The sequence below is a fragment of the Acinonyx jubatus genome, chromosome C2 (assembly GCF_027475565.1).
Source record: "Acinonyx jubatus isolate Ajub_Pintada_27869175 chromosome C2, VMU_Ajub_asm_v1.0, whole genome shotgun sequence".
NCBI lineage: Eukaryota > Metazoa > Chordata > Mammalia > Carnivora > Felidae > Acinonyx > Acinonyx jubatus.
The window spans coordinates 45,213,560-45,235,044 of record NC_069384.1 but is presented as its reverse complement, the minus strand read 5'-3'; the positions used below and the strand labels follow the sequence as shown (position 1 = coordinate 45,235,044).

The 21,485-nt window shown below is 38.2% G+C and overlaps 1 protein-coding gene and 1 pseudogene across 4 annotated transcripts in view; one reads left to right on the top strand and one right to left on the bottom strand.

Annotated features, from left to right (window-relative positions):
* CRYBG3 (crystallin beta-gamma domain containing 3) overlaps positions 1 to 21,485 on the bottom strand; it is a 128,595-nt gene that overhangs the window by 73,892 nt on the left and 33,218 nt on the right. For 2 of the 4 annotated variants that reach the window (XM_027077594.2, XM_053220714.1), the window contains exons 3-7: positions 19,342 to 19,772; positions 3,316 to 9,541; positions 1,914 to 1,958; positions 1,443 to 1,558; positions 335 to 482 (exon numbers count right to left, since the gene is read on the bottom strand). In XM_027077594.2, coding sequence (XP_026933395.2) covers positions 335 to 482; positions 1,443 to 1,558; positions 1,914 to 1,958; positions 3,316 to 9,541; positions 19,342 to 19,772 — 6,966 coding nt within the window. The remainder of the gene's footprint in view (positions 1 to 334; positions 483 to 1,442; positions 1,559 to 1,913; positions 1,959 to 3,315; positions 9,542 to 19,341; positions 19,773 to 21,485) is intronic. The other 2 variants (XM_015080806.3, XM_027077597.2) reach the window with 2 other exon arrangements.
* On the top strand, positions 12,436 to 14,219 carry LOC128315153 (glyceraldehyde-3-phosphate dehydrogenase-like; annotated as a pseudogene).

The following is a 21,485-nucleotide window of genomic DNA, read 5'->3' as shown; positions in this document are numbered from 1 at the left end:
GCTCTCTCTCTCCCTGTCTCTCAAAAATAAACATTAAAAAGAAAAAAAATATATATATATATGTATGCACATATACATACACACATATATATATGTATCATGCACCAATTCATTTTATGGACCAGATTACAGGCAACATTTTCAATTATCACTCACTGTAACACTTTATATGCATAAATTCAAAAGATTATCATCAATATAATGAAGACTGGTAAAATTAGCACGGATATTAGCAACCGCTTTTAAACATCGCTAGACCAACGTACAGCTTTACTACTTGACAAAAGAAAATAAAAAAACAGGAAAAACAAAACAAAACAAAAGGTTGTGTCACCTTTAAGACACGTTTGATAGAACCCAATACAAAGTCTCTTGGTGGATGTTTTCTGTTCTGAAGGATCCAGTCACGATTTAACACCTTTTCCCCTTCTTCCAACACACATTTCTGACCCTGGAAATGTGGCTTCTCATATAAAATCCAGCTGAACAAATATAAAAGCATGATCGGTTATAACTAATTTTCTAAGAAATGAGGCATAAAAACATGATACTTAGTAAGTCCACAGACTATTGTACCTACTTAACTTTCAAAACCTGAGCTATTTTCCACAATTGGTATATAAACCTATTTTTGAAACAATGACATATGCTAATTTAAGTATAGACATAGGCATAAGAATAAAAGTGCACGCAATTTGGAAATATTTCCAAACATAATCTACGCCTATATTTATGTATGCATAAATGCACGTATACTTTCTAGATGGTATATAAACAAAGCTGTATATTTCTATCAAAAACAATAGCTTAACAATTCCAATTCTTAAATAAAATGGGAGCACAGGTGTCCCATTTTATTGCATGAAGACAACACTATACCATACCACTTACTTCATGAGTACTGACCAGTGGGTAACTGAGACTGGACAAAGAAATTTTGGCTGCAGCATATGCAAGGGAAATGGTCCATAACACATGAGGTTTCCCCTCATTTTTACACCACACAAAGAATCCTTCACTTCTTGACCATGTCAGCTAGACAAATGACTTTAAGTATGTGGCCTTCACATTCCTTAGCATCCCACAACTTGTGAACTCGCTTTCAAAGCTATGCTTCATTTAGCTGATGCCTTCAACTCAACTTGCCAAATCCATCCTGCTACTAATGTAGTTTCAGAATGGTATTAATTGCATATAATATATATATTAGGTCTTGCTACTTATGGCCCATTGGCTTTAAGCACTAAAAACAGCCAGTATTTTCTGGCACAGTACATAAAAAGAACTATTAAATTATAAGACACTAATTATGTTTCAAAATATTCTGTCAAAAACCAGAGGAAAGAGAATGTGACTTTAATAAAAAATACAAAAAGCATAAAGAGTAAGAAAACACACTTAGTTGGGGGGAAAATGCTACCAAATTTTAAGAGATTTCTTACCAGCCCCTTACAACTTTTATCAGTATCCCATTCGGAAAGGACCATGATGTAGCATCAGGAATATTACAGTAGATCTCCTGCTTGTATTTACTTCCATGGAGATCATAGATAACCATCTGCAATATACAGAAAGCAGGCACAAAAACTAATTGTTAAGAATGTATTTAAAATTCCAAAATATCCTAGAATGCAGAAAATATCCTAAACATATAAAAGATGATTAGTATAGATGCTACATCTTTGAGTAAAATAATCCCTTTTAAAGTCAGTGAAAAGTATTTACTTTAAACTCCCCAAATCTGAAAGTAAGCTTTTTTTTGTTTTTAAAGTAAGCTCTGTGCCCAATGTGAGGCTTGAACTCATGACCCTGAGATCAAGAGTCACATGCCCAACTGACTGAGCCAGCCAGGCATCCCTAACATAACTTTACTTTTCATATTTTATCTTAGTTAATAAGAAACTTATGCTTACCTTCCCAGGTCTCGGGTTACACCTCAGAATTTGTTTGTCAACATTCTGAAAGAGTAAATGTGGAAGAAGTAAGCCTTAAGAAACATCAACAGAAAGATCTATAACTCACTTTCTTAGCAGTCACAAATCCAATTCATCATATATTTACTTAGGGACCATTATATGCAAAGTGTACCTCTAGGTACTACAAGAGATACAAGGGCAAATATAAGGGTAAATAATGTGTTGTTTGTGCCCTCAAGGAGCTTATACCTGGAAGGAGCAGATGATCACACTCACGTGACTGTTCTGTGAAGGACTAGGTTAAACTCATGGGTAAAATACAAAGAAAATGCCAACTTATGGGCATCAAGGGGAATGACACCAGCATAGAGGTGAGGTGATGGCACGGGGAGGCCCCCAAAAGGCTTGTTGGAGGAAGTGATATGGAGAAGACCTTGAAAACACAGGATTTTAATAAGGGAAAAAATGTGGCAGGTTGGGGCCAGGGAGTTGATAAAAGAATTCCATGGAGAACATACTTTCTGAGGCAAGGTGGTAGGAAACACTGAGTGTATAACCAGAGCACGTGGAGACAAAGTTGGACAAACAGGACTTGGGTGTGCTGTAATATAGTGAAGATGTTTCACTTGACTTGGTAGGTAATGGGGAATTATTAAAGAAACATTTCTTCAAATCTTATCCTTTCTTTTAAAAAGACTTTGCCTTGCAAGCTATTGGTTGGTATTCTAGTGTAACTATTTGCTACTGTGGCTATTCACGGTGAAGACATGGGTCTTGGGAATCGTAGAGAAAGTTCCATGATCTTGGGAATGCCAGAAAGGAAGTCCCATGTTAAGTGAATATTCTACATTAAATGTTTAAATATTTCTAAGGCAAAAAAACCCATAAAACTGAATTTCAAGACCATTACCAGCTATAATGTTTTCAGTTTTTCTTTCAATTAGGCTGTTCGTGGCCCTGCTTTGTATGAACAATATGAGCAACTACTGACAGGATACTGCCAAGTGATTACTTAAAATATTTTAGAATATTATGAAATATTTTACGGAGACACATAAGCTCAATGGAATGTAACAATTTCCCCATATATAGTACCTTGAGAAATTCAGAATGCTGTGACTTAATTTCACTTGAAAACTAAATATTAGCAAAGAAGGGGGAAATAACTTGCTTCTCTTATGCCTTTTAAATTCTGCCTAAGCAATTTTGTTTTCTCAATTTAACAGTCCGGCTAAAATACAGGGATTATGATACACTTCAAATAAAGAATAAAGTAACTTCTGATATATTTTTAAAACCATCTTTACACAACCTCAAATCACTGATTTTCTTCATAAGTTTTTAGGTCATTTCATGACCCAAAGCACTACTTCATTTGTTAATAATCAAAATAACTTACCTCTGTGAATGGGCTTAATCTGCCTGAGATGTCCTGAGCACGGAAATATTTTGACACTGGTTCCTGAAAAACTCCACCAAATCTGGCTCCTTTGTCTGAGGAGTGGGTTTTGGAAGTATGCAAATACTGATGATAAGCACTCTTTAAAGAAGAATGTAGTTTAGAAGTAAGGTCAGATTTTTGTAGAAATGAAGCCTTTTCTGGCCACAGACCAACTTGCGGATTAGAGGTAGTAGGTTCATTTGACATTACGTATGAATTCTTAGAGATTCCAGTCCTTTCCTGGTCATCCTCAGGATAAAACGTGATGGAAGGGTCTGGCAGCTTCAAAGTAATGGTTTCCTTCCTCCTAGGTCTCAGGCTTCCTTTATGTAATGGTTCCTCCCCCTCCTTCTCCTCCTCCTCCTCCTCCTCCTCCTCTGCCTCTATCCCCTGTCTGTCTTCATCAAAATTCATCTTTAAACGCTCTGATACTGACTGGAGAAGGGATAAAACAGAAGAGGGCTGGTTTGCATTCTCTCTTGATTTTGTGGAGCCATGGTGTCCAGGTGAGACCTCGCTGGACAGAATGTCCTCCTGAGAGCTGTCATCCTCATAAATGGGAGACAAAGCTAAGGGATAAATTTTGTACCTTTTGGCCTCCACTGATAAGAATGATTCTGAACTATCACTATCAAATGTCTCACCTAATTTAGTGTCCTTTTCAAAATGATGGACGAGGTCAGTTCTGCTCTCAGACCTCTCGCATGTGACTACAGGCATGCTGTCAGTAGATGTATCAGGAAACAGCAGAGTGTGTGTTCTTACTTCTGGGGTAGCACACCTGTCCTCATCTTGAAGGGGTTCGTCATATAATATAGTAAAGGAAGAATTTTCTTGTTCATCCTGAGAAATGAAGGCTAAATTAGATTCTTCTTTTTCATCACTATAATTATCATCTCTTATTTGGTTATGTACTGCAGTAACAGATGTTCTTTTGTCTAGCTTTCCCATGGTATGCTTGGGTCGAAAATCCGGCACTGCTAAAGCTGGGTAGCCTTCATAATCCTTGCTTAATGTAGGTGATTCATATCCCCTGAAATATGAGGCAAGTCTGTTGTCACACGCTATCAAGCCTTCCTTTCTCTCAGGGGGTCCTTTCTCTATTTCTCCAACACTCTCTCCACCAGGCTCTTGGGATGTTTTTTCAGCTTCAAATATGGGAGGCACAGCCTCTGCTTGTGTAACAGGCAATTCCAGACCTGTTCCATAGGTTTTCTTAACATTTACCACTGTAAATAATACTTTGTGTTTCCTGATAGCCTCATCAGAATCTTCTGGAGACAGTCTTTCCATTTCTCTTGGAGAGGGCATAGACACACTCATTCCAACTGCCTCTTTATCCTCTGTCTTACATGCCCTTTCCACTTCTAAGAAGGCAGGGACTGCCTTCTTGTGTGCTTCTTTCACTTCTAACACTAAAGGTATCATTTCAGTTTTCCTAATACCCTCTCCAGCATCCTTCTGGTAAGATATTTCCAACAAAGGTCTTCCAGTCTTTTCAGTGATGCCCTCTTTTTTGTAGACATTTACCACTTCCAACATAATGGGCATAACCTCAGTTTTGTCCAGATCAGCATCACTTAGGTAAATATTTTCCATTTCTAATGGAACAGGTATCACCTCAGTCTCTGTGATATCCTCTTCACCATCCTCTGGGTAAATATCTTCCATTTCTAACGTGGCAGGGATCACTTCAGCCTTTTCGGTAACCCCCTCAAAGTCTTTTTGGTAGACATTTTCCATTTCTGACATAACTGAGGTCATCCCGGTCTTGCCAACATCACCTTCAGCATGCTTTTGGTAAATATTTTGTAATTCTAATGCAACAGGTATCACCTCGGTCTTTGCAATATCCCCTTCAGCATCCTTTTGGTAAATATTTTCCATTTCTAATGTGGCAGGCATCACTTCAGTCTTTCCAGTAATTACCTCAGCATCTTTTTGGTAGGTATTTTTCACTTCTGAAATAATAGGCATCATGTCAGTTTTGCCAGGATTTCCTTCGATATCCCTCATTTTATAAGCTTTTTTCATTCCTAAAATGGCAGGTAATCCCTCAGTTTTTTCAATATACCTCTCAGCATTCACTTGGTGTACTTCTCCCACTTTAAAAATGTAAGCTGTCGGCTCAGTTTTTATCACATTTAATTTGGCATCCTTTTTATGTGCTCTTCCCATTTCTAACATAGGAGGGGCTGCCTCATATTTCATAATATTCAATTCAGCATCCTTTTTGTTTGTTTTTTCCAATTCTAACATGGGAGATCTAAGCTCCATTTTTCTTATATTTACTTCCATATCTTTCTTGTGTACTTTCCCTACTTCTGACATTGTAAAGAGTGTGTTTTTATTACTCTGTCCTGGCAAGCCTTTTTCAGATATACACACAAGACTATCAGAAAAACTGTTCTTGGATGTCCCGGGTACATGGATGTCATCATTTGCAAATGGAGGCCATTTGAAATTTAATACAAGAGTTCTTGTATCCTCTGTCCCTGTTTTGTGCTTGTCCATACACGCTATTTCCACTTTATCTTTAGAGTCCTCTTTGAAAAATAAATGTGTTTTTACCTTATCATCTAACCCTTTATTGGGTGTATCTTCAGCTAGTAAAACAGCATCTGATTCCCACAAATTTATCCTATCAGCCTGTCCAGCTCTATTTCCAGAAAGTGGGGATTCTTGGTAGAGAACAATTTCTCTTCCTTTAATTGACTCTGCGTCCTTAACTAAGTTACTTACAGAAAAGAACCTACCTAATATTTTATTTTCATTAATTTCACATGTGCTTTGATTTACTGCCTGTTCAGACACCAAGAAATCCCTTAATGTATCATGCGGCTTAACACTATCACTGTTCAGAATTTGTGAAGTATTAGCCTGAAGTTCAGAATCCCAGGTATCCTCAGTATCTTCAAAAGCATCATCTGCCAAATTTTCTTGGGCTGAATAAATAATCTCATTGACTAATTCCCTAGCTTGATCTTCTAACAAACAAGATAAATTCATTCTATCAGAATCAAAAAGGAGACTCTTCTCACCAGCTATAAGTGAAACACAGACCTTTTCTTCCCTTGGGACATCTGACCTGTTTTCCATGCCCTGCTCTTCCAAATGCTCTGTTAGCTGGATCCCTGCCAGTGTCACTTCTGAGGAGTTTTTCTCAGGAACATCTTCTTTCAGAGTACCTGAATTCATTATGCCATCTATGGCTATATGCTCTTGGCAGGTATCAACTATGTGTGTGGATTTTAATTCTTCCCTGACAGAAACAAAAATTTCACCAATCAATGTATCAGCCTTTTTAACTAAACCACTTTTGAGGTCCAAAAGTTGGTCATGGACTCTTCTCCTTGCTTCTGTGTACTCAGCAGAGGCTTCAGAACACTGCTGGCTTGAGCTGTTAACTGACGTCGGAGCCCCAGCAACTGCTCCAGTCTCTGCTTCCATGGGATTGTCAAATTGGGCAGCAGTTGGGAAATTGAGAGACACCTTTCCAGTAGGAGTCCCAAAGTGTTCTTGAAAAGGGGTCACTTCTGCCCCTGTTGGGACAGATGTTTCAAATTCCAAATAAGGGCTATTAGGGTGCAGCAGGTTAGTTAAAGAGGCACCTTCATGTGTGGCATCTATGGTAACTTTTACAGAACTGGAATTATTTTGGTGACTATGTGAACTTAAAACCATGCTAACTTCTTCAGAGCTACTAGAGGAAGACACACTATCAATACTGCCACTTAGGGAATGAGTATTCTCTTTTTTTCTGTGAGATAAGGCTTTCTTTTCTGATTTCAGCACAGGAACATTGTGAAAGTGTGAATTCTCAGATACAAAAGCATTTTTCCCCAAACTTTTATCAGATTTCAGAAAAGGTGAATTTACTTGTGTGCTGTCAGCTTCTTGGAATTGTGGGGAAGCACTAGTTGAGTTGAATTTTGCCATTTCTGAGAAACCAGAAATCTTTCTAGTCCCAAAAATATGTGAAGGTTGATGAATCACATAGGTACTGGCCTCATAATTCTGTGCCATTTGCCTAGTAGCTTTTTCGTCATGAACAGGAGGTAAAATCTCAGATATATTACCTTTGGGAAAAGCAGGAGGATAAACTAAGGCTTTTGCCTCTGTTTCCGGAAAACCTTGATATTTGGAGGCAGGAAGAGATACCTCAGTCTGACAATTCTCTTTAATCTCCTCACGATCCACTGATTGAAAACTTTTGTCTTGTTCAGCCTCTAGGGAAGTTAATTCTGATAAAATAAGCTTTTCTGGCACATCTGTAACTTCAAATGGAGAAGAAATCTTATCCTGAGAAATATCTCTAGGCTCTGTTTGGGAAACAGTGATCTTGGAGATGGCTACAGTTTCTTCTCTTACGGAATGCAACTCAATAGGAACACCGTTCTGACCATCAACTTCCACCTTTGATAAAATTTTCGCAATGTCAGGTTTGGTTTCCAAGGAAAGAGAACCAGACTTCTCTGTAGTGCTCTTACTTGCTCTAGCGTTTGAACACATCAATTCTGCTTTAGCAGGGCCTTGAGGTGAAATGGAACTGTTGTCCTCAGAGAGGCTTTCACACTCCAATCTCGAGTCAACTCCAACCTGGCATTTTTCACCTTTCGGAAGAACTTCCTTGGATTCAAGAGTTGCAGATCCATGCTCCAGATGAAGACAAGCAGGAGTACCCTTCCCGTTTACTGTCTCAACACGATTTGCCACATTTTCTTCTTGACATTTACCAGGCGGACTGGAAATACCAACAATGCTGACATCCCCAGTTTCAGTGAGCACAGAACACTCATCCTTTGTAACAGGAGTATCTAACTTGCTCAGCATACCAACCCTGGAAACAAATGTAGGAGATGAAATACTGAAATCAGATTTTGTACTGTCAAGGATAAGAGATGTTCTGACATCAGGTGATACTTTGGTTTGCTGAAGACTCTCAGAATCAAGATGAGATTCTGAAATGTGATTTCTGTTAGGTTCAAAATTCAGCTTAGGGGATATTCTGTTTTCTAAGCATGCTACAACTGCTGATTGGCTGATGTGTTCTCCGGAGGCAGGGTTGTTTTGATTTATTCTAACCACATGAGGCATTTTGCCATGTGGCCTAAAACTGGACCTTTTGGGTTCCGTTACAAACAACTGGTCAATATCTTTGGGTAGTGGCTCAATTCTACCTTCTGGAGCTTTTATGTGACTTGAAGTTGTGGGTTCACTAACCAAGGTGCTTTCTGTTTCTTGTCTGATTTTTGTAGCAGCCAAATTTTTTTGTGAGTCTTGGGAAGACAGTCTATTTCCTTCATTTACAGGTTCTGTGTCTGTCACAGCATGTCTCTGAAGAGCCGTGGTGCTGATATGACTGGCAGCCTGCTTGGCTGAGTTATCAACAGCTTGCTTGTCAGAACACTTACTCTCTGGCAACTGCAGATCTTCATGCATAATTGACTTATTTGGACTCAGCAAATCTGCACTGCCCTGTTTGGTAGTGTCACTCCCATCAGGTTTACTAGAAGAGCAGTCAGAAACAGCAGGGCTCTCATGCTCAACACGTGCTTCTCTTTGCACCCATGTCCCATCACTCATCACTGAGCTGTCTTCCTTTATTGTAGTTTCCGCTGTAGTTATCCCCTGAAAATCTGGACTGCAAGGAACTCTGCTACTGTTACTTCCTGTAAACAATGCTGAGCATACCAAATTTCTGTCAGTCTGAGAAACTGGTGCACAACTTAAATGGTGTCGTGAGTCAGATTCACTGGCAGTGGAGCTGAAGTTAGTCACAGAAGAAGGGGATGACCTACTTCTCACAGGTCCCCCAGGATCATTTTTATTTAAAACATTCGTAGAAGCAGCAGTATTGGGCAATTCTAAATGGTTTGTCAGATGGCTTTCTGTGTTAACATTTATTTTGCTACAATCAGAGTCTTCTAACAGGCCTTCGAGCAAATGTCCTTTCACAGATATGTCTGTACTAGCTGATGACAACAACGACACCATCCTAGCCTCAATGTCACTTCCAGGGCCAATATGGATGCTTGTACTAGAGTCAGAACTTTCATTTTCTCTGTCCAAGGGATTCACAGTTTCCAATGCATTCTGGTGCTTCAAATATTTCCTAATTTGTCTGGGGCCTCGATATGTTGCATATGTTACAGAAGGCCTCTCTGGATTACTATCCAGTTGTCTGTAAAAAGAAAGAGCCCAATAGTATCATGAAATATAGTTAGTAACACTTAACAGTAATCCTAGAAGTTATGATAAAGTATATCTTTCAAATACTCCTACTCCTAATAAGTATTCAACTGGAGAAGGAAATCCTAAAATGTTTTAGGTAAACCTGTCTTTACTAAAAATAATGAAGATTTGACAAGGAACACATGAACATCAAGGCACATGAATGTTTGAGCTCCTTACAACCATTCCTTTTTAAAGATTTTTTTTTCAACATTTCTATTCATTTTTGGAAGACAGAGACAGAGTGTGAGCCGGGGAAAAGCACAGAGAGAAGGAGACACAGAATTGGAAGCAGGCTCCAGGCTCTGAGCTGTCAGCACAGAGCTCAAACTCACGAACCGTGAGATCATGACCTGAGCTGAAGTCAGACACTTAACGGACTGAGAAAGCCAGGTGCTCCAAAACCATTCCCTCTTACCTGATTACCTACATTTCTCTCACAGTAGTTACCAGACAGAAAGTGGGCTGACAAGTCCAAGGCTTGGGTTTTAGTTACAATCTCAAAGAGTGTTTGACTGGAAGGAACCACACTGCCTTATGTGCCTCATGCTGGCACAAGTTCATGGATATATCACTGATTTGTCCACCATATTAGAGCACCACAGTAAGCTTCTCTTCCTTTACTCTTGGATGTAAATTTGAACGGCAACTTCAAGCACATAGGGGGAGAACTTTTAAAGGAAAACAACTGGTAAGATGTCTAACTCACATCAAGCACTCAGCATGTATTTGTTAACTCAATGACAGAATTGCCTTAAAAATGCTCTTGTGTTAAGTTCTTCAAATATTCAATTTCTGTAGCATAAAACTGCTTGGGTAAGTGTAGGAATCAAAAGAGACTTCTAGTAAAAGTTCTCTACTTCTTCTCAGCCCCAGCATAAAGTTCCAGAGACTCTCAGCATCCAACTTCCTTTGCAGAATCTTTCGCTGGGAGTTCTCATGCTATCTGATACTGCTTAATAGCCCTGGACACACACCATTCTCTTCCCTTAAATCCCAGCCCCAGAGAGAAACTCCAATGTCTTCTGAGACTAAGTTCACAAGTCATCTCCAGAACAAACAGATCCTAGCACCCCTTTCCTGCTAACACGGGCAGTTAGCCTCTGATCTGTGGGTGCAAAGAACCTTGAGCGCAGCATCTGCCATATCAGATTATAAAGATCTAGGCACTTAATGCATTTTCCCCACTTGCCTTGTGGCTATTTGAAGGAAGGCACTGTGTCTTAACCATTTTTACATTTTTAAATGCCCCCCACAAAATTTGGCAAATGGTACATATTTACAACTTTTGGGGGGAATGACTAAAATAAAGCAATGATAGTAAGTGCTTAGTGTGTGATTTATTCCAGACTGCCTTCACTATTATCGATTATATAAAAGTGTTTTAAATTCTGAACTCTAGGCTCATTTTAGTATCCTAACACTAAAAATGTATGGCAGAAATATTTGATGTTCTATTTTTTTCAGATTAAACATAGAATTAACAAAACATTGTAGAACCCACATGAATAAGAAATCCAGCCACCAGTATTCCAATATCTAAATAATGCTTTTACTCCCCTGCTTTAAAGCAGTAACATTAAGAACACTAGACTCATTTACGCGATAAAACAGATGGTAAACCTCTTCGGACAGGTCAAATTTTTATGAACTGTGCCCCTCACATATTTCTTGAATTTTAGCTGAAATAATGTATTTCAATCTATATAATTGCTGGTCCCTGAAATCCAATCCACCACTATTGTGAAAACTTGTATTGGTTACATGCATGTATTTATTGTCCATTACAAAGCAGCTAAACAAGATGACTAGGGAAAAAGCTTTGCCTTATGAAAGTAATTTTAGCTCCAGAATGAGTGTCAGGCTAGATCAAAGACTTATTATGAAACAAACTCAAAAACGAATAAGGTAATTGCCTGTGAAAACATACAAGAAGAGAAAAATACATCGTACTTTACAATACAGGTAAAGTAACGTTATTGGTGAAATCTGATATCAAAATACATTAATTAGAAAACACAAGAGCCTTCAGAGCAACATGTGAAGATAGAGAAGCCCGAATAAATGACAAGAAATTCTTGGTCAGTTTTTCTTTCAAAGCTTTAATGTTTTATATTTAAAATCTACTCTCAACAGGCTGCAATATTTTTTCCTTCAAAAGATCAATAAAATAATTCTGAAGATATGGATACACGAATGTACATGATTCCAAAGAAATATGAAATGATATAGGAATCAGAATTCAATTTAAGTAAACTGACATTCTCTTCCTACCAACTCCCTCCTAAAAAGACCTCAAGACATTTTATCCTGCATCAATCCTAATGCACCTTTTGATCTAAAAGGTCTTCTATAAACCATATACAAAAAAATCCATTAAATGTCAACTCACTGTAATAATGCCTTTTGGTAGTTTTGGAGTCCTTTCAGGGGTGAGGAGAATTATTTTCTCCATTTTTTAGGATTTTCTGGGTACTTTCAACTAAAATGATTACATTGATTTATATGAACTAGTTTAAATTTGTAACCAGATAATCTCCTGTAGCACCTGGTGGAAATGTTACATGCTTGAAACTAAAACATACATTGCTTATACTAAACAACTATATAATCATGTTTAAAGCACTGAACATCAAAGTTTCAAGCCTAGCTTCGTGTACTATAATTAGTTGTGTCGGGTACTGATGAGCTACACTCCCTCTTTTTAAAAGATTAGTCATGTCACCAATGTAGTCTATTTTCTACAGCATTCTTTCTCAGGTTGCAGTTGAGTCTCCATAATTGAATAGTATAAGAATATAAAACTGTCCTTTAATTGTTAAGTTTTTACCTGGTAAATAAAATAGAAAATGGAAATATCAAAAACATGTAACTTTAAAAATAAAATCTGAAGATGGAAAATTAAAATTTTATAAGCTGCACAGAGAAAATGGAGTATTAATTACACATATTATATAAATTGTCCATGGGATCTACAGCTTATCCTACACAACTAAAGTTAATATGATCCTAACAATAGTAAGAACCAAATAAGACAGGCTCTCTGCTCCTCTCCATTTGACAGACAGCCACATTTTCTTGAACAGTGCCAGCTGCATCCCTGAGACTTGATGGTGAAGGTTGGAGTAAATGGATTTGGCTGTACTGGTGTCTGATCACAAGGGCTGCTTTTTAAGTCTGGCAAAGTTGATACTGTTGTCACCAATTTGTTGACCTCAATTACATGGTCTACATATTCTGGTATGATTCCACCCATGTCAAACTCAATGGTACAGTCAAGGCTGAGAATAGGAAATTTGTCAGCAAAGTCCATCTCCACCTTCCAGGAGTGAGATCCTGCCAACAGCAAACTGAGTGATGCTAGTGCTGAACATGTTGTGGAGTCTACTAGTGTCTTTACCACCATGGAGAAGGCTGGGGTTCACTCAAAGGATGAAGCCAAGAGGGACATTGTCTCTGCCCCTTCTGTTGATGCCCTCATGTTTGTGAGGAGGGTGAACCATCAGTAGCAGGACAAATCCCTCAAGATGGTCAGCAATGCCTTCTACCCCACCAGCTGCTTGGCCCCTCTGGCCCAGGTCATCCATAGCAACTTTGGCATAGTGGAGGGACTCGTGACCACAGCTGATGCCATCAGTGCCAGCTGGCAGACTGACAGCCCCTTTGTGAAGCTGTGGTGTGATGGCCAAGGGGCTGCCCAGAACGTCATCCCTGCTTCTATTGGCACTGTCAAGGTGGTGGGCAAGGCCATCCCTGAGGCCAAGTGGAAAGCTCACTAGAATGCCGTTATGTGTCCTTATCCCTAATAGGTCAGTTACGGATATGACTTGACACCTGGAAAAAGCTGCCAAATACAAGGATATCAAGAAGACAGCGAAGCAGATACTGCAAGATTATCTCCTGCAAATTTAACAGTAATCCCCACCCTTCCATCTTTGATGCTGGGATTGGCATTGACCTCAATGACTACTTTATCAAGCTCATTTCCTGGTACAACAACGAATTTAGCTACAGAAACCAATGGTGGATCATATGGCCCACATGGCCTCCAATTCAAGGAGTAAGAGCCCTCTGAACCACAAGCTCTATTAAGAGCACAAGAGGAAGAGAGAAGCCCTCAGCTGCTAGGGAGTCCTTGCCCCAGCTCAGCCCCAACTTACAGAGACTGTCATGACCTTGGCGTCAAAGTTTCCATCCCAGGCCCCTGAACTTTGTCATATACCACCAATAAAATACACTGTGCCCAAACCAAAAAAAAAAAAAAAGAGAGAGCAAGAACAAAGTAACATACCTAGACATTTCAAATATTTAAAGTAGACATATGTACATATTGGAAATGTGAAAAGGTTTTGTGCATTTTAGCCCAAGATATACCTACCTATCATGTAAAGATTTATTAAGCCTCCAGGTACCAAACACAGCTATATTCTTTTCTGTATATATTTGATATTCCTGATATTTCAAAGGTCAACCAAAGACATTTGTCATTCTTCAAAGGAAATCCTAAATAATAGCCTAAAAATAACAGCCTTAGAGCAAAGTATCTAACTCACTTTAAGAAAGTATGATTAAGCTACCTTCTCAGCATTAAGATAGATTTCCTTTCAAATTACAGTTAAGAATATCTTCTCTCATAATAGGAAAGGCTTTTAACTTTTCCGTATAAAGAAAAGCTGTGAATCCAGCAATTTTTTTTTAAATCACAATAAAGCTTTGGCAGAAAATTTTTTCATGATGGATATGAATCTGTTGAAAACATAAAAATCATAGAACTTAAACTTTTTAAAGATTTCAACCCAACAGTGAAGTAGTTTCCTAATAAACTTCAATGAAGGCATAAGTTAATGTATGGAAAACAATCTAAAAGTTGTCACCAAACAGGTTTAATGAAAGGCTTTATGGATGTTAAAAATGAAATTGGCATAGTCAACATAAAAACAATTACAAAGCTATTTATTATTTTTAATTAAGTGAAATGAAATAATTTATAACTTTTGAGCAGGATTTTTTTCTGAACACACTTCAAATTATAGTTAATAACTTACCTAAATTTTGAAGACTGTAATTAACAGTGACTTTAAAAGTATGCTTGATATTATAGTAATGGACAGCATTATACAGCACAGATTATTTTATAAACTTGTGTAAATTAAGCTATTAGCCCTTTTTAGTACACTCTGATTATAAAAGACCTACAGAGAAAAAAAAGTAGGGGCATTTTTACATGAGAAAGATGATGCAAAACCTTTAGTTAATTAAAAAACTGAAGTTATAAAAAAATTGAAATTTTGTGTGACACTGAAATCTCCTACCGATTTCAGAAGTGTAGACTCTAATGAGAGAAAACACTCTCCAAAGGCCTGAGCTAGAAGGAGAGCCATTCTAGATTTCTAAGTCAGCCTGACTGTACACTAACTTTGTTTAAACCAAAAGCCTGATTTATGGCTCACCAAGCATACACTGTATACTGATTTTATAAATGAGTTGCCTAACAGAAAACCATCTGTCCTTGCAATATTGATCAATGCTCCTATTCCCTGCATTCCTTGACCTTAAAACTTGTGATTCTTGCTTATACGCTAGTCTATAATCTTTTGAGCTTTCGTAAGATGTAAAAACATATATAACCCTGTAAAAACTGTTTATCACCCAGAGCACTTTCTTCCCTGTGAAGAGTGTGCTTCCCAGGCAGCTGTTCTAACTTGGGCTTCAATAACACTCTCTTTCTTACCTTCAGAGATTCTTATATACAAGGTTTATTAATTATGCATCAGCAACTCTTAATTTTAAATAACATTTTATATTTGGAATATTCTCATGATCGCAATAAAAAATTAAATATATCCTTGCTTTTAGTAAATTCATTTCACAAAACTAAAACAACTTTAATACTTATAATGCAGTCTCAAAATTAATAAATATCTTTTCCATATATATGGAAAATATTTAAATATCTAAAATTAGTTATAAGTAGTCCTTAATCATATTGTCAAAATAAACTATTAACAAAAATGGTATGTCAATTCTTAAGTTGACATGTGACAGTAGGAAGTCACTAAACTGCAATTCTATACCTGATAATTTGTAGGACTTCTGGAGCTGGGCCAGAGGAGGCTTGTATCTCAGTCAAGACAAAAGCTTTGCAGAGGTGGTTCTGGTAACTGCCTTAAGCAATTCTTTTTTTTTTTTTTTTTTTAAGGTTATTTTTGGGAGAGAGAGAATACACGTACATGTGAGCAGGGGAGGGGCAGAGAGAGAGAGAGAGAGAGAGAGAGAGAGAGAGAGAGAGAGAGGAAGAGAGAGAGACTCACCAGCAGGCTCTGCACTGTCAGCACGGAGCCTAGCCTGACATGGGGCTTGATCTCACTAACCATAACATCATGACCCGAACTAAAATCAAGAGTCGGATGCTTAACTGACTGAGCCACCCAGGTGCCCGGGCTGTAAGCAATTATTCTATTAATAAGGAGGGTTTTACTAACAAGAAATAAGAGGCAAGGTAACCTCTTCCATTTTCTACCGTCCAGTACCAAAGAAATAAACTCGACTAATCAAAACCAAAGGGGGGGATTAACAAGAAAAAAAGAAAAAACACAAACTTTCCATTCCACATAATTTCCACATAATCGACTCAAAATCCTTGCCACTTTAAATTACTTTGGTACAAAAAGTCATCTGGAGAGGTTGTTAGAAGACTGCTGGGCACCACTCCCAGAAATTCTGATTTAGTGGGTCTGAATCAAAAAATTTGCATTTCTAATGATTCCCAGGTGATGTTGATGCTGCTAATCCAACCACCACATTTTAGACAGAACTCCTTTAGACAATCCTTTATTACCGAGGTACCCTAATTTAACCATTTTTCTGCTGTTGGACATTTATTTCCAATGACATGTTCCTGTAAATAATATTTCAGTAAACACCTCCTTATATAATTAGAAATAACCTATAAGCTTTCTAATCTTGATACATATTGCTCTAAAATATGGCTTCCACTCCTATCACTGTATATGGAGCATCATCAGCTCTATCAACTTTGAGTAATACAGAGTATATCATTTATTATTTTAGTAAAATTTTATAAAAGTTATTCCATTTTAGTTGGCATTTCCTTGATTGCTGGTGAGAATAAACCGTTTTCCACTTATGTATTAGCAGTTTGTATTTTTGTTTATATTGTTTCACTTTTTTTTTCCCTATTGAGTTAGTGTCTAAAATGCTGATCAGCTCTGGGGCGCCTGAGTAGCTCAGTTGATTAAGCTTCCAACTCGGGCTCAGGTCATGATCTCAAGGTTCATGGGTTTGAGCCCCGCATCAGTGGGCTCTGTGCTGATGGCTCAGAGTCTGGAGCCTTTGTAGATTCTCTCTCCCTTTCTCTCTGCCCCTGACCTGCTCACACTGTTTCTCTCTCAAAAATAAATATATACAAAAATTTTTTTTGAATAAAATGCTTATCACTTAAAGCATTCTCTGACATCTTTTTGTATCGAATTTTCTCACTTGCCAATATAATGTATCACTGTTTATTTTGTTTGACATAGGGAGTTTGAAAATTAAAAGTAATCCAGGGGCACCTGGCTGGCTCAGTCAGTTAAGTGGCCAACTCTTGATTTTAGCTCAGGTCATGACCTCTCAGTTCATGAGTTTGATCTAGCCCAGAGCCTGCTTGGGATTTTTGCTTTTCTTCTCTCTCAGAGCCCCTCCTCCACTCGTGTGTTTGTGTGTGTAGAGGGGGGGCGGGGGGATGTGCACATGCTCTTCTTGCTCTCAAAATAAACGTTAAAAAAAAAAGTAATCTTGGGGTGCCTGGGTGGCTCAGTTGGTTGAACGTCTGACTTCAGCTCAGGTCATGATCTCATGGTTCATGGGTTCGAGCCCCACATCGGGCTCTGTGCTCACAGCTCGGAGCCTGAAGTCTGCTTTGGATTCTGTGTCTCCCTCTCTGTCCCTCCTCTGCTTGTGCTCTCTCTCAAAAATAAATAAACATTAAAAAAATTTTTTTAAAGTAATGCAGTTTACTGGTCTTTCCTGATACTTTCCATTGCTATCATGCTTAGAAAGTGGTTTCTCATCAAAACAGAATAAGTCATATTTAGCTAGTTTAGTTTTGTACTTTTTAAAATTATTTGTTACTGAATTTTAATTATTTTATTGTAACAATGAGATAAGTATCTAGCTTTTTGTTCCCTCCAAATTGTTAACCAATTTCCCCAAGTGTTCCTTTTTATAATATGGAAAACAATAAAAAAAAAAAAAGAATATGTAAAAATGCCATCACATTCAAGGGTTAAAATCACATATATATAAGGGTCTACTTCTGGATGATCTATTCTGTTTCACTTAAATGTTTAGTAAGTATTACATTAGTATGACACTGTTTCAAATTATGTGGCTTTATCAGTACACTGACATTTGGTAGGGCAAGCCCTACCACATCAGTCTTGATGGGCAAACTCAAGTCTATCAGGGTCTCAGTTCTCACAACTGTAAGTTGGGTCTATGCCTACCTTTGAAGCTTGCCTATGAGGAATTAACTCAAAGTACGTATATGAAGACACTCTGAAACTATAAAGAACTAAACAGCTCTAAGTTATCGTCTATTTCTGACTATATTATTATAGATGACCTCTTAAAATGATACAAATAATTCACAAGTAGAAGCTAAAATCAATACAACAGGGGTACCTGGGTTGGCTAAGCATCTGACTCTTGATTTTGGCTCAGGTCGTGATCTCATGGTTCCTAGTTTGAGCCCTACATTGATCGGGCTTTTTTTACACTGACAGTGTAAAGCCTGCCTGGGGTTCTCTCCCTCCCTCTCTCTCTGTCCCTCCCCAGTTCATATTCTCTCTCACTCTCAAAATAAATAAAAACATCTTTAAAAAGAAATCAATGCAACAGATACTTACTGGTTATGAATGAATACTACTAAGTTACACAAAATGACTAATGGACCAAACATTGTTATATACATTTTCTAAGTAAAAAATATTCCTTCCAAGTTCATTTGAGCAAAAGAAAAACAAGTTGGCTCCTGTCTGTTAATCAAAGACAGAAAAAAAGGGATGATGAAATAATCCTTATATCTACACAAGATTTCAGTTTCTCAGAGCTGTGGAAAAGCATCACAAGGCTAGTTTTACAAGTAGAGTCCATTTAATTTCTTTTCTTAACCCCTTTATTGTCATTCCACAAAGGAAAGATATGAATAGAATGTGCATACAAACCTTAGCACCAAGCTAAGGGTATAAGCAAGGAAGGGACAGAGACAGGAAGACACAGAATCTGATGCAGGCTCCAAGCTCTGAGCTGTCAGCACAGACACTAATACGGGCCTTGAACTCACGAACTGTGAGACATGACCTGACCAACTGGGCCACCCAAGCACCCCTCCTTAGCACCATTTCTGTTCCCAAAATGCAGACACTGGTCTTACTGCCTGTCCTAATACAGGAAGAATTCGGACAACAGAAAACACTCTCATTCAAGGAAGTCTTAAATTAGAAATAAATATTGTACTGACAAAGTTAGCACCTAAAAGGTATTGGTACTGCCCCCTAAAATAGCACGAAAGGTCCTAGATTATATGTATGGTACACAAAATCATACAATTTTTTTTTTTTTTTTACCTAGTAGCAAAGACATTACACAATACTTTTTCCAATTCCCTTCATTAATCAGGGTTAGAAGTAAGGCTTAAGAGCTAGGTCCATAAGTTTAACTTTCTGGCTAAGTAAATTGTAAACTTACTTTAGTAAATCACTGGTTTCCTGTTCACTGTCTTGTGTTGTATCCAAAGAAAAGGAATCTGAGGGCTCTGCTGAGTTGGACTCCGGTTCTTCTGCTGGAAGTGCCTGGGTTCCCAGGGAGCCACCGAAAATCTCCCTTTCTCTTTTGACCCCTTCCTCAGGATGGTCACTGGGATTTTGTAAATCTTTCTCAGTTTTGTCATGGTCATCCTTGAAAGAAGACTGCTTGGCATCACCAAGAGATGATTTTCCTGAGATATTGAATAAGTTACCAAGAAACTGAAAAAAGCTTTCCTTCGGCTGCCTATCACTTTCTCCTATTTTGGTATCTGAAGTGGAGCGGGAGAGGTCATTTGGCTTTTTGGAATCTTCCTGCATTGGAAGAGCGATTAGCTTCTCAGCATGGTTCCTTTTGTGCTCACTTTGGGGAATCTTTGAAAACAAGATAGAGAATTATAAACATCATCATTTAAAAAATAACACAGATTGACTAATAACCTATTATACGACACACTGTGTGCCAGAGGCCAGGGATACATTTGTAAGACTGATGGCTTCTGATTCCTTGGGCCCTTTACAGTCTAATGAAGGGCATGGTCAGCACACATTAAAGCTGTATAGTAAACGTCACACAGAGAGAGAAGTAAAGCATGAGTGGGAAGCCAGAACAGGAGTAAGCAGTCCAGGTTTGGTAGCAGTGACAGCAGAGGAGGTTAACTCAGAGGATGATTCCTAGAAGTGCCCTTTGAAGGAGACCTAATATGTGACTCTGTGATGCTTATGCATCTCCCTCCATCCCCATCTCTCATCTCCTCCTCCTTCCCTCCCCCCAACTCTATTTAGTGATGTGTCAGCTTCTGAAGAGTTAAAGATGAACGGAGTTTGGGTACAAAATGAGAAGAGTGAAAGATGTGTATGGAGAGGTAAGTAAAGGGACAGACCATGGCATATGTATATTTAAATGCGGCTTTCATTACTCTGAGCTAATGGACAGTACTTTCAAGCACTCTGGACCATCAGACAATACCTAAATAGACCTCATTTCGGCACTGTGCTAACCCACGAAGCTGCCACATTGTGCAAAACTGTTCCTCAATAAGATGAGGAAAGACAGCAACATGGTCTATCAATTCAGAGGAAAAGTCCACTATCCTTAATAGTAAAACACAAAACCCTGAGATGTGCATTAATGCAAAGCCTGGGCAGTACTGGGAATTCCTGCAGATGTTAAACAGTTCTGCAGGTGTGTTTCACCTGCTTATAGTTAAGTTACTAGGAAAGCAAAGCATATTCATGTGCACTGTCTGTGAGGAAAGACTGACCTGCTGTATCAACATTCCATGTCACACTCTTTCCTTTATGCCCATGTGCCAACTCAGCCTGTGCCTGCTCACCTACTTGTAAAAGGAATGTCTGTCTGACAGTATCTGTCAGATGTCAAGCTCACTAGTTCTCATAAAAGGAAAGCTCAAGTACGAGTCAGAGAAAGGTCGGTACACCAAGGTAAAACCACCTTAGGGCAATGTACGTTCACACGATAAAGTTTTATTAAGAGGCTGATCCTCAAGCAGGCAAGAGCATCATAATTATAATGTTATTTAACTTGTCCCATATTTTAATCCAAATTCAAAACAGTTTAAAGAAGTGTTCCACTAACTGCTAATAAAATTTAGCATATTCAAGCTTGAGAAAATGTTTAGAACCTATAAGCCCTGGAAATTAATTTCAAGTAAACAGTATTTTAAGTTTGTTCCCACCTTGGGAGTCAGAGGGTATTTTTGAGGAAATACACAGATAGCATTCTTTTTCTATGTGTCAGGAGCTTAATAAAACTTGTGAGTCTCTACATTTAGAATATCATCAACCTTCCAGAGTCACTCAAAGTCTCACCTTTTACTGGTTTCAACTGCAACTTGATCCCACACATCGCCACCTCATCCCTCCAAGTTTCTGCTCATCATGGGAGCCTGCGTTATAAATCAGTTGTGCCCTCTCCTCCCAAAAACAGCATAAAGAGCCTCTTAGTTTGGCAAGAGAAATGCTAGCTGACATTTTGAAAATGCTTCTGTGTATGAAGATATACATTTTTTTGTTCTTTATGCCATTTAATTTGTTGTAATTATCAGCTACAACATTTCTTCCTGT